Here is a 12,997-nt window from a genome sequence, read left to right on the forward strand (position 1 = left end):
CCGATTTTTGCTATGGGCAATGTAAGCGGCTGTCATACAGGTTGTGTGTGTGTGCATAGAGTTAAGGGGAGGCAAGGGTAGAGGGGCGGGTTCATTCATTTATACAGATGATTTTTCCCTTTACGTACTGGTTTGGTACTTTATATGAAAAACATTTTTGAAATAAAAAAAAAAAACAAGTCTCTACTACAAAAATATGTATTTGGTTGTTTTTTTTTTATCCCAAAGAGGAATAGTTTGCTGTCAATCACAAAGGACAGTCCAAATCAAAAAGCGACATAAGACTGCCCTCTTATGGTTAATTCAGGACCGTGTCTTTTTATTCATAAAAGGTTGTGTGTGTGTGTATGTATGTTTATATATATATATATATATATATATATATATATATATATATAGAGAGAGAGAGAGAGAGAGAGAGAGAGAGAGAGAGAGAGAGAGAGAGAGAGAGAGAGAGAGAGAGAGATAGCTATATAAGTATGTATGTATAGAGAGATATATAGAGAGAGAAACACACGCACACACTTTTTAACAATACAATGAAACCAAGAGTGATTTTATTCATAGTAATTGAAATCTCAAAACATGCCTTTTAAGAAACAACGATGGAAATTTCTTTTTTTTTTTAAAGTACGTCCTGTACAAAACTTTCCCAAAAGATTAAAGTTTACAATGTAATAACATTTAGTAACATTCCTTTGTCATTATAACGACAAGCGAGAGCAAAGAAAAGAAATAGATACAGTATTTGAGGTCGCCTGGCCTATGATAATCAGCATTTATGACGTCAGCAACACTACAAACTAATGGCATTCCCGATGTTGCAGAGGATTGAGGACTGCTTCCTGGATGCCTTTTGACAGCTCGCTGCTGGACGTCAGGGGACGGTGTGGCCGGGGTATTTCCTGGCGACGTGTCCCCGGCCGCTCGCCTGTAAGACACATACTTTCTTCTATGGCGAGCCGGGCATTATTTTAACGCTCTACTTCCTCAAGCTACGCCTAGCTTTCCACGCTACCATTGCTAATGGACAGATGATGCTATTTGTTAGCTGGCTAGCAATGGGCATACGTGGCTTGTACTGTTAGCCTGTTAGCCTTTTTTTTTTTAACCACAATACAGCTTTTATCAACACTTTGATAATGACTTTTTATCCAACTGGCCAGTGTCTTCGCCTGTGTTTTTGTGCGCGAGTGAGTCGGCTGTCAGGTTAGCTTGCGTCGCTTCCATTGTTTATATAGCGGCCAACCGAACAACCCCGTTGACATGGTGTGACCCCAACATGACCGGATCGAGCTCAAACGTCATTATGGAAATGCGGGGGAGGGAGAAAGCCTGCATCCACTGATGTTATAGCCACAAGTGTACAGCCAAATTAATGAAGATGTGTTGGCTCCAAATATTCCTGATCGTCAGTCTTGTTGACTGGGTAAGATGTCAAGAGATCCAACACATGACAACAGAGGAGAAGAACACAATCAGGTCAGACTGTTTTGGGGTTATATCAGCTTGGAGTGACTGTCAAAAGACTTATTTTATTGATGGAAGTTCTCTCTTTTTTTTTTTTTTAGGGATCGAATTGTTGAGATGTTTGATCATGCTTATGGTAGTTACATGGTAAGTAGAAATTACTAATATTTACTGTACTTAGGACCTTACTACTGTGTTAGTGTTGCTTATATATCAACAACAGCTGCCTTGGAACGAAACCAGGCCGGGACCAACCTTTGAGGATTATTTATTTATTTATTTTTAACTCAACTACAGCCCATTTGGTCAGAGTTGCTTATTTATTTTAATTGAAGGGCGCAAATTGCTTTTAATTGAGCATGTAATCGAGCCTCAGCTCAACTCAATTTATAAAGCACAGCAGCTGCACCTGTGCACTTTGTAGAATACATGAGATAAACATTAACAATAATACAAACGCAACAAACCGACATACTGTTATTTTCCATTCCTCCATATGTTTTGAAGTGGTTATAGATAAAAGAGGAACAAGTCAAAGTTTCCTTAATTAACTGCTATATAAATAAATGTGCCTTGAGTTGACCAGAGACGTTATGATCACAGCATGCATGATGCCAGACACGTCTGCTACGAGCTAAGTTTGAAAGTCAACAACTATCTGCAGCGTCAAATTGACAAATACAGCGATTGGTTCAATTCCCTTATCCCATTGAATTCAATTCCAGGCGCCGACTCTCGATCCCGTATATTCACACAAAGTTTCATATTTTGTTCTGTGTTCCAGAAATACGCCTATCCAGCCGACGAGCTGATGCCTCTAAGCTGCAGGGGGCGAGTACGAGGCCAGGAGCCTAACCGAGGCGACATCGACGAGTCCTTGGGGAAGTATGTACACTGTTTTTAAGCTGCAATGATTCATTGAACGGCTCCAGTGGTTCAATTACAAAAAAAAAGATCGACGCAAAATCTTTGCCTTCAATCTTCGTAGGGATCATTTTTCCACAAGGGCTAATGTTGATGCAGGTGCACGCAAATAATTTGGCAAAATGCAGGCGAACCTGGAGAAAAGAGTCCATGACAGAGAATGTCAAACGTGGACACGGCCGCTGATTCACTTTCAATCGCTTTTCTTGAACAAACGGTAAGAAATAAACGTGCAAGAAAAAAAATCAGACAAAAGCTGGCCGCGACTCACGCCGAGTCACCCGACGCACGGACGTTAACATCGCTGACGCCCATGTCACTCACCGATCCAGACCCCCTGCCTTTCAAAGCCGTACAAAGTCACAGATACCACAGTTAAACGTCTGGATGACCCCCCCCCAACTGCGAGAAAATGAATACAATGTTTCTGCAATTAATCAATACAATACAACTTTATTTACATAGCGCATTTCACAGCAGCTGTAACAAAGCGCGTTACAAATGACATAACACAAGAATACAGCAGCAAAGACCGTTCTTAAGACTGGGTTTTTTTTTTTCCAGGTTTTCACTTACACTGATTGACACGCTCGATACCCTGGTGGTGAGTTGTTGCTTTCTTCCTCCCATCTCGTTAGCCTCCCTAAAATATGCGGCGCTCACGGCATCGGCGTCTTTGTGAGCAGGTGTTAAACAAGCTGGATGAGTTTGAAGATGGCGTGAGGAAAGCGGTGCAGGATGTACGCCTGGACAATGACGTGGTGGTATCGGTGTTTGAGACCAACATCAGAGTTTTGGGGTATTGATACGTTGATTGCGCATGCGGTGCAAAACAAAAACGCACGGTGGTGCACTTTCCCTGACCTCACTCAATGATTCCAGGGGGCTTTTGGGGGCCCACGTGATGGCTGACCTGCTCCGTCAGCGCGGGGGGAGGATGCAGTGGTATGAAGACGAGCTCCTCCACATGGCTACGGAGCTCGGCCATAGGTTGCTGCCTGCCTTCAACACCTCAAGTGGCCTTCCTTACCCCAAGGTACTACACTTAGAAATCACAGCCTTGATTTCAGCTCTCAGAGTCTTACCGCTAAATCCTTAAAATGGCTGTAATTCCTGAATGGGAAATCTCTTGATTTAAAACTGAAAGGCGATACTGACAATCTGTTATAATGATGTGTTCTGGTTGGAATGGCCACTTCAACCCGAGTACAGCGAACGAAGAATTTTGAAAATCGGACGATGGCTTCAGAAGAACATGAGTTTGTTGTGTTGGAAAAATAGGCCCTTTTTTTTTTTTAAAGAAAATTCCACAAAGATGGCACCCACTTGTCACGTTGCTGCTTTTCTGGAATGGCAACATTTCAGCAATTGCAACTCTTGTTAATTTTTCAAAATTGCAAAACAAGGTCATTTGACACGTTGAAAATTCTTCTATGTCCAGGTGAATCTGCGTTACGGAGTGCAGAACCCACTTTCGCGCATAGGCACCGAGTCGGACACGTGCACAGCTTGTGCGGGAACAATGATCCTGGAGTTTGCAGCCCTGAGTAGACTGTCGGGAGAGTCTGTGTTTGAGGTACTCCCCGCCCCAAAAAAAAAAAAAACTCCTCACGGTTTAGACAAGCAGCAGGAAGACTATGTGTTGTCTTCTAGAGCTAATTGATTATTAGCATTTGAGCATTTAAGGTTGGAAATGTTCCTTTTGTTTACCTACAATAATAATTACACTTAGAAAACCCGTTTACCTCTCTAAATTCTCTAGTATTATGTTTTTATACAATATAGTACTCTTTTTGTTTTTTGAAAATGTAACAATTGCTTTTTTTTTTTTTTTTGTGGATTGGAATGGATTACACTACATTAGACACAACGCGGCCAATCAGATTGCGTGGCCGTTACAATGTGTTTTTTTTCTTGAAAGAACAACAACACACACACACAGAAAAAAATAATAATAAATAAATAAAATCAAATAAGTTCTACTATTTTATAGGAACATGCCCGTAGAGCTCTGGATGTCCTCTGGGAGAGGCGACAGAAAGGAAGCGACCTAGTGGGGACTGTCATCAATATCCATAATGGCGAGTGGGTCAGACGGGGTGAGGAAACGTGAACACGGCTCGGTGGTGATCTGATCTGAATTTTAATTTGTCTGTGTGTGTTGTGTCTTTGCAGAAAGCGGTGTTGGTGCCGGCATCGACTCGTACTATGAATACTTAATGAAGGCCTACATTCTTCTGGGAGACAACGTTTTTTTGGAAAGGTTTAACATTGTAGGTCCCTCGTTGGAATTTTCTCTCCCAGCACTTTCTCCACTGTGAAATTTTCCCGCCTGTTTATGGTTTTCGAGTTTAACGTGACGAGTGTTATCCCGTGTATTTTTCATGCCGTTTGCTCGGAGCAGCACTACAGTGCCATTATGAAGTACATCAGTCAGCCTCCCTTGCTGCTTAACGTGCACATGCACAACCCGACCGTGAGCGCGCGGAGCTGGATGGACTCGCTGCTGGCGTTTTTCCCCGGCTTACAGGTTTGTTATTGTCGTTTTTTTTGGGGGGGAGATTCACAATTCGCTGCTGTCAAAATATCAGCAGCTGTTCTTATCGTTTCGCACAGGTCTTAAGAGGAGATCTGAAACCAGCCATTGAAACCCACGAGATGCTGTACCAAGTCACCAAACAGCACAAGTTTCTTCCAGAGGTAAAAAAAAAAAAAAAAAAAAGTTTCTCTGTAAGGCAGTATACAGGTAAATTTCAATAAATTATAATATTGTTACGTTTTTTTTTTAGTTATTAAAAAAAAGTGAAACTCCTATATTATACGGCTTCATTTAAAACTTTCCTGGAGACCAATTCCTTTGTCATTTCTATATGAATTTCTTGTTTTGTATCAATGTAGCTCAAGTAATATTGAAGTTTCTCACGATTGTGAATTTGAGGTTTTTAATTGCTTTCATCATCAAAATGATAACAAATGAAATCCTGAAATAGTTCCGCGTTAAGTGAATTATACCAGGGTTCTACATGAACACCGACTGGGCTGTTACCTGACTGTGTCAGGCCAGACAAAGTTCACTTACGTTGGGCCAACCAGCAATCATATTAATTTCACGTGCCATTTTTTTTTTTTTTTCAATCAATATAATTTAATGCAGCTCTAATTTCTGCTCCATTTCTGCAGCAAGCAAGTTTTCCAGGGCTATTTTCATAGCGATGCACCTGTACCAATGTTAGTTATCGTCATTCCTTTTTCTCTGTAGGCTTTTACCACGGAATTCCGAGTTCACTGGGGCCAACACCTCCTGAGACCAGAGTTTGCAGAAAGCACCTACTACCTCTATCAGGTGATCATAGACTATTAGTACGTGGGCGCTCTCTAGTGGTTCATGAAGGAATCATTCCGTCAAGGGCAAATACAGTTGACGTTTCAAGGCCAAATGCAGAACAGTTCAGTTGTATTTAACTTTAAAGTGCAGTGGAACACGTTTGCTTTTAATTCTAAACAATGGCTCATTTGTAAACATTAGAGTACAATTTTTATTTTACTTTTAGATCCATTGATATCATGTATCATGTTGAGAAGGACTGAATTCAAGATCCTCTTCTGCAGGCCACCGGTGACCCCTACTACCTCAGAGTGGGCCAGTCCATTGTGGAAAAACTCAATGCTTATGCCAGAGTGCCTTGTGGGTTTGCTGCTGTGCAAGACGTCCGCACGGGGACGCATGAAGACAGGTACCGTCCTTTCCGTGGCTTAATTGATGCCAGCGTCGTATTGTGGCCGTCAGAAAGCCTTAACCATGAAAACATTTTGGACTTCCCTCACTGTTAATGAGTATAGGGAGAAGTTCAACACTGTGATAAAACGACTTTTAAGTAAAATTACTCACCATTCAAAGACATCTGACCAAATAAAAGTGTTTTTTTTTTTTTTTTTTTTTTTGCTGCCATCGTGTGACAGTTACGTAATGTGACACCATGTTCTTTTATAATATGACAAATTGGTGCATAAAATACAAAGTGGGTAATCATACAAATGCTAGATGTATTTTTGCTTAGCGAGCCATTGCAAAAATGTGTCATTTTGTAAATTTTGTTCCCACCTTGGCAGAGGACTGCGCGCTACTTAACGTCATTCTAGAAGGCGGATTGTTTGTTACACTTTCAATGAATTCATTGTCGTCGAACAATTCTTATAGCAGAATGTGCCACATGATCTGACTTTTTACTTTTACTTAAAGGGGAAGTCAACCCAAACGTATTTTTTTTTCCAGAATCTGTTCTGCGCAGTCCCGCTAGTTGATTCAAGGCATTCTGATTAATATTGTATTTGTGGAATATGAGTTAAGCAGCAAAATCCACCCGCTTTTAGCCATCTCAGCCTGGCACGTCTCACGCAGTGTCCGATAATACCCAACCATGGCTCAGCTTCAGAAAACAGGTGAGCTGTGATTGGTTGTTTCCTGAGCCCTGAGCGGTTGTGATGTCATTTTCAGTGGACAGAAGTGACAAAATGGCCGCCCCCAGAGATGGCAAAAAACGGCTGCATTAACTCTTATTCCACAAACGCAATATGAATCAGAATGCCGTGTTTGAACTTGTGGGCCTGCAGAGAACATATTCTTGAAAAAAAATATGTTTGGGTTGACGTCGTTTTTACTTGTGTTACCAGGAAATGCTACTTTTCCTTTGTTACAATGAGCTACATTGGGCACGCTACCTATTATTGCACGTTCAACTTGTGCCTTGTGTTTCACCAACACCAAAATAACCAAAACTCCATTCCACCAATCAAATGGAACCAGGCAGTCACATGACCACACACACACACACACACACGCACGCACACACAGTGTCCCTGGCACCCCGCAGAACCAAAGTTATCCAGTCATTCATTTTTTAAAAAATGACTTGCGTGACTTTATTCCCAAAGTAACGACATGCTCCCAACCTTTGCCAGTGAGTGCACACACGTTAATTCAACAGCTTCTCTTTTGCGCTTAGGATGGACTCATTCTTTCTGGCAGAGATGTTCAAATACTTGTACCTGCTGTTCACGGAGAAGACGCAGCTGCCCATCAATATTGACGACTACATCTTCACAACCGAGGCCCACCTTCTGCCCGTGTCTCTATCCACCGCGCAGCCGTCCTGTCAAGGCAACGCGACGGTCAGTCCCGACTCTCTTAAAATTGCATCCTACTGCATTCCGACGTCCATTCCAATTGGACGAATTGCTCCGCCCTCATTTGCATAAATCGACAAGTGCCGGAGCGCCGCGTTTGAACGTTTTCTTTCCCTCGTTTGTGTTGGAACCGCGGCGCGTGTCGAAACGCGTTTATGTTTTTTTGCCGTTGGCCTTAGGAAACTCCTGCCGCCGTCCGCGAAGAGGATCTGTTCGCGCACACCTGCCCGAGCGCAGACACGTTATTCCCGAACAACCCTTCGTTTGCCAAAAGCATCCGGGACAGCTACAAGTACCTGACGGGCGTGGGGCGAGCCGTCCACCCCTCACCTCTCAGGTGCCACCGCCCCGCCCCTTTTTCACTCTTCTGCCTATTTTTTTTTTTTTTTTTTACTGTGACTACTAACGTGGCCGTGCACCTCTTTGTACAGGGAAATTGAATTACCACTTCATGATGGTGGCATGGAACCGGTGGAGTTCCTAAAAAGCATGGGCATTTCTCTCACCCCACTCAATGATTTGAGCGCGGGAGACACCAGGAGGGTACTTATAACGCGTTGCATTGTACCGGATTTTAGTCGGCGAAAACATGGGGAAGGCTCGAGCGTAAATGGACTTTTCCGTTTGTTTAGGAGCACAAAGGGGTGTACCGGATGAAACTTGTGGCTGAGGTGAGACAAACGGTGAATGAGGAGGAAGTGGTGCCTCATGTGGTGCAGCTCATATCGCCTCCGTTTCTGGGGAGGACGGCGCTGACGGCAGGCCCTGCCAAGTTTGGAATGGATCTGACCAAGCGGGAGCACGGCGTAAGTTTCCCGTGGCAGTTGCGACGCAACACCTTTTTCCACACTATTTGAAAATCTTTATTACACTGATGATACTTTGTGCAATTGCAAATAATGTGGTACAGATTTCCTCTTTACTGTTGCCCCCCCCCCCCCCTGAAAATGCCAGAGTCCTTTTTACCTCATTTAACGAACCAGAAATTTCTCCCACGCATTTTTTTACTTTGACCAGAAGAGAGGAAAAATGCTCAAATTGGGCCTGATACTGATGTGTACGAACACATTTTAGAATTTAAAGTGAATCGAAAAATGTTTTTCACAATAATATATTCTATGCAGCCCCACCCAATCACGGCGCACCTGTTTTCTGAAGCTGAGCCATGATTGGTTGTTACCTGGGCAACTGAATAATATTGTAGTGTCGTAATTATCTGCTTAAAGTTTTTATTCAAAGACAAGTCAAAGCCTAATTTAAAGAAAATCCAATTGCAATATTCCAAGCACAAAGTAAAAAAAAAAAAAAGTAAGAATTTAAATAAAGCCTCGAGTTTTCTTCTTGAATTCTTTCGAAAATTAACTTTAAATTTTACAAGACTAAAATTCAAGTCGTTAGCACAGAAAAAGTACATGAAATAGTGTTAGGTGTGTTTCGGGTGCTCATCTGCTGCTGCTGCTGTTGACCCGACTTTTCGTTTTAAAAAAAAAAAAATGCAACTCAGTCCTTGACATGAGTTAAAAACGACCCCGCCCACATCTCGCCACAATTCGCTCGCGACCCAACCCCTCCCCCCCCGGGTCACTTTCTACCAACAACAAACAAATTCCTCTCCCAATACTGGCATCTTGGTACCACAATCCTACTTTCTTGACATCAATAACCTTTCACGTTTTGCATCCACTGTTTCTTATTCTTTTTGAACATCCTCCTATGTGTCAGGTAAAGGGCAGCATAGCAAAGGCATCCCCTTACACAGCATGCAGGCCACTGGAAAATCCAGCGCAGCTGAAAGGCCACATCGCCCTGGCGCTGCGCGGCGACTGCATGTTTGCGGCAAAAGCGCGCCGGCTGCAGGAGGCGGGCGCCATAGGAGTCGTCTTCATCGGTGAGCGTCACCGCCTCAGCGCCTCCAGTCATTTTCCCCCTGCAGGCCGCAACTCAAATGGAGCGTTCGCCTCGTCCCTCTTTCTTAGACCACCGGGAGGGAAGCAACAGCGAGGAAACGCCGCTCTTCCAAATGGTCGGCGACGGCGAGTCCACCGACGACATCGCCTTGCCGTTGGTCTTCCTGTTCAGCCGCGAGGGCGCCGTGCTGGCCGCCGCCCTGGAGGAACATCGCAACGTTGACGTGCTGCTGCTGCCTAAAGAGAGGCAGCTGGGACACGGTGAGACCACAGGAAAAATCTCCCAAAACCAGACAAGCCAGTTTGTCAGTGTTCAACTGGATGTCGCCTTGTTGATTTAACCTGGTTTGCTTCCACTCAGCTATTTACAACACTAAGACTGCAACAATTAATCGAATAACTTGAATAATTTGATTAAAGCGGAAGTTGACCCAAACATATGTTTTACCAGCAGGCCCACTAGTTGAAACAGGGCATTCTGATTAATTTTGCGTTTGTGGAATATAAATTAAGCAGCAAAATGCACTCGTTTTTAGCCATCTGTGGGGGCGGCCATTTTGTCTTCTGTCGACTGAAAATGACATCACAACTGCTCACAACGACCAATCACGGCTGACCTGTTTTCTGAATCTGAACCGTGATTGGTCGTTGTGAGCTGTTGTGATGTCATTTTCAGTCGACAGAAGACAAAATGGCCGCCCCCGGAGGTGGCTAAAAACGAGTGCATTAACACTTATTGCATAAAATGTCAGCCTCTTTTGATGCCTGGATTATTACGCTTAATTCTTATTCCACAAATGCATCATGAAACAGAATACCGTGTTTAGACTAGTGGAGGCTTATAGAAAACATTACAAAGAAAATTTTTGACTTGACTCTGGTAGCGAGCCTAAGCCTTTTTGTTGTCTCTCCTTGTCCAGGTAAGAGAGAACAACCAATTATTAACATTAAACTGAGACTTTCTGAAGATGAGGACCTGGATGAGGAGGAGGAGGAGGAAGAAGAGGAGGAGGAAGAGGAATCCAGTGGTCCGTCTGTGAAGGTGCTTCTCGATGAAAGTGAAGATCTCAAATGAGACGAACAACATGACTAGCATACGTCGCACCCTAGCGCGCGGAAATGAGCCTTGCCCGTTGTGCGTGTGTGTGTGAAAACACCAAACGGCCACCGCAGGAGCCTCAGAGCCTGTCAGAGAGCGGACAGCCACGCGCTCACGACGACAGTGAAAACGGAGCGTTAATTCTCTCTTTTGCGATGATGACAAAAGTGGATCATTTCGGGCCAAAGCTGTTCCCTTCGTTTATTATTCTGGGCCGGTGCTGCCCGATTGAACCTCCTGTGTCGCTCTTGGTTGGTACCAACGACTGACTCGAGACTTAAAGCGATAACCTTCCGCGAGGGTTCACGTAAGGTAGAAAAATGTGTTTTTATGCAATGTTTTTAATCTAGATTTTGCACCTTTTTCCTCACGTGTTAATGATAAAGAATAGTAGCTGGGATGTGAATGTTTCAATGAGTGATCATTTGAGCTTGGAAGCAGCTTCAGGGAATTTTAAGAGTTTTATTTTCTGCGGTTGAGAATGCGCGCCTTGGTATTTTTTTTTTTTTCTTCTTCACTACAATACACAAGATTCCCGTCTCAACATCCCACTTTTGACAATATCCCCACAACTTTGTCTTGACAGTCACATTCCAAGGTAGGAAGAAGTGTTTTTGCATTTTTAGGCAGCACACAATTAATTTTCCCAGCTTCTAAGTCTGCAATCTTTATTCAGTTGAGTTGAAAGGATTCAAGTTACAGTATGGACCTTTTACCATCAGATGAGTTCTTCATCCGCATGCTACAAAGGAGTATTAAGGCCACACTATGGATGGAAAAAGGAAAATAAGACTGAAGTCATTTCAGATTTTTTTTTTTGGTAATGAAAAAATAGTAAATGTATTTTCTCATTAGGAGATGACCAAATGGTAACCTTTTTCCCCGCATTTTTCTCATATCACAACATTATTGAACTGCACTTTCTTGTAATATTTGGGGTTTATTAATACTTATATAGCCAATTACAACTTCACTACAGTTGTTGCATACAGTTGACTTTGTTCTCGTAAGATTTCGACTATTCTTGTAAAATTGCTAACCCTACGCTCCAAAAATGACATTTTTCTTGTACTATTATAACTTTATTCCAACTCTTGACTATTTTGTTTTGTAATTCAATGATATTTTTTTCCTGGTAGTAGTATTTTTCAGTGTGGCCCTAATAATCCTTATTGAGAAGCAGCATGATGTTATGCGATAAGTTAATTACAGTCGTGTATGAGCCCACTGAATTGTGTTGAAATGTGTCAACACGAAATTAACTTGAACCATTTATAATTTATAGAGTTCTTCAACATGAATGTATTGTTCTCATCCGGTATGTTCATTACTTTGTATTATTTTGGCTTGGGAAGAACATTAAAATGTTTTTCTTTTTGTTTGCACAGTGGAACGTTTTCGTCACGCTGCTGATTTTCCAGGGGTTTTTTTTTTTCGCGTGTTTGATTTTACAAGGTTTTTATTGTTGTTGTTCACTGATCCTAATGACAGAATGCATCCTATTTTTGCATTGAATAAGTGGGATACGTGGACAACAGTTATACCTCAGGACTGTGCTCGTTGCTGTTCATACATAGAAATGAATAGGATATGAGTTTCAAATGGTATTTTTTTTTTCTCTCCTTGTTTTTCTACTGCGGGCAGCAGTTTCCTAAAATGCCATGTCATCAGTGGTTGAAATGTGCCAAAAAAAAAAAAAAATGAAATAAAGGCTCCTGTCTCAGAGCGAAGGCAGTCAATAAATAAAAATGTATGAGCTTGTTTTTGGTCTTATTTATGCACAATAGTCTGCTGTGCAACTATCATGAATTTGAAATGTTCTTACGAAAAGGCACGGTGGTTTGTTTCTCTCTTATCGTTCCATGCAAGTGTGTCACTGTAACCTAAAATTTTGACTACTGAAATATACCTATAAATAGGAAAAAAAAACTGAGAAACGTACTTTTGCTGCGGTTTCTTAATGTACACTCCTTTTTAACATGTGGAAGCAGAATTCAAACGTTTGTGTGGCACATGGACATTGCCATTAGACACATAACCAAACAAATGGAACGCCGGCCGTTCGTTCTGTCGGCCTCTTTAGGCAGAGGGTAAACATTGCAATTACGATTTATGATGTTGATGTTATCCAACTGGTTTGAGACGTCATCACGTTTCCGTTTGCTGCACTTGTTTCCTCGTCTGCTTGCCCTGCAAACTGCTGCCTTCAGGGTCCGTGAAAAGGTCGTAGTTACTAACAACCACAGAAATAGCGATGTTTACCTCAAATTCTACATTTATTTTCCATGTTGTTATTGCATTTCCTCAGTCTGACATGCTCTAAATAACCTTGGCACCTCATATTTTTGGTAAATACTGTTTCCATGCAGCATACTGGTATAAATGTGCCCAAATGATTTTCATTTACTTTTTT

The 12,997-nt window shown here is 42.3% G+C and overlaps 1 protein-coding gene across 2 annotated transcripts; it reads left to right on the plus strand.

Annotated features, from left to right (window-relative positions):
• The first annotated feature begins 769 nt into the window (after positions 1-769).
• LOC147135704 (ER degradation-enhancing alpha-mannosidase-like protein 3) lies at positions 770-12,340 on the plus strand. Of its 2 annotated transcripts, XM_086052721.1 has the most exons (21): positions 770-933; positions 1,242-1,482; positions 1,572-1,617; positions 2,255-2,355; positions 2,959-2,998; positions 3,081-3,193; positions 3,277-3,430; positions 3,836-3,970; positions 4,388-4,493; positions 4,570-4,667; positions 4,799-4,924; positions 5,011-5,094; positions 5,654-5,737; positions 6,004-6,128; positions 7,398-7,563; positions 7,758-7,915; positions 8,010-8,121; positions 8,211-8,384; positions 9,301-9,466; positions 9,555-9,746; positions 10,406-12,340. In XM_086052721.1, exons 2-21 carry the CDS (start codon positions 1,379-1,381, stop codon positions 10,558-10,560), a joined length of 2,439 nt encoding a protein of 812 aa, XP_085908847.1. In that variant the 5' UTR covers positions 770-933; positions 1,242-1,378; the 3' UTR covers positions 10,561-12,340. The 2 variants fall into 2 exon arrangements, with proteins under 2 accessions (XP_085908847.1, XP_085908846.1); XM_086052720.1 differs by having other exon boundaries at positions 780-1,482.
• The last annotated feature ends 657 nt before the right edge of the window (positions 12,341-12,997 follow it).

The sequence above is a fragment of the Filicampus tigris genome, chromosome 15 (assembly GCF_054856515.1).
Source record: "Filicampus tigris isolate MCC_2025a chromosome 15, RoL_Ftig_1.0, whole genome shotgun sequence".
NCBI classification, from domain to species: Eukaryota; Metazoa; Chordata; class Actinopteri; order Syngnathiformes; family Syngnathidae; genus Filicampus; species Filicampus tigris.

Coding starts and splice junctions, on each gene's coding strand:
- LOC147135704 (XM_086052721.1), top strand. CDS start 1,379: ATGAAGATGTGTTGGCTCCAAATATTCCTGATCGTCAGTCTTGTTGAC. Junction 5,095..5,653: donor AGCACAAGTTTCTTCCAGAG/GTAAAAAAAAAA, acceptor TTTTCTCTGTAG/GCTTTTACCACGGAATTCCG. Junction 7,564..7,757: donor CCTGTCAAGGCAACGCGACG/GTCAGTCCCGAC, acceptor CGTTGGCCTTAG/GAAACTCCTGCCGCCGTCCG.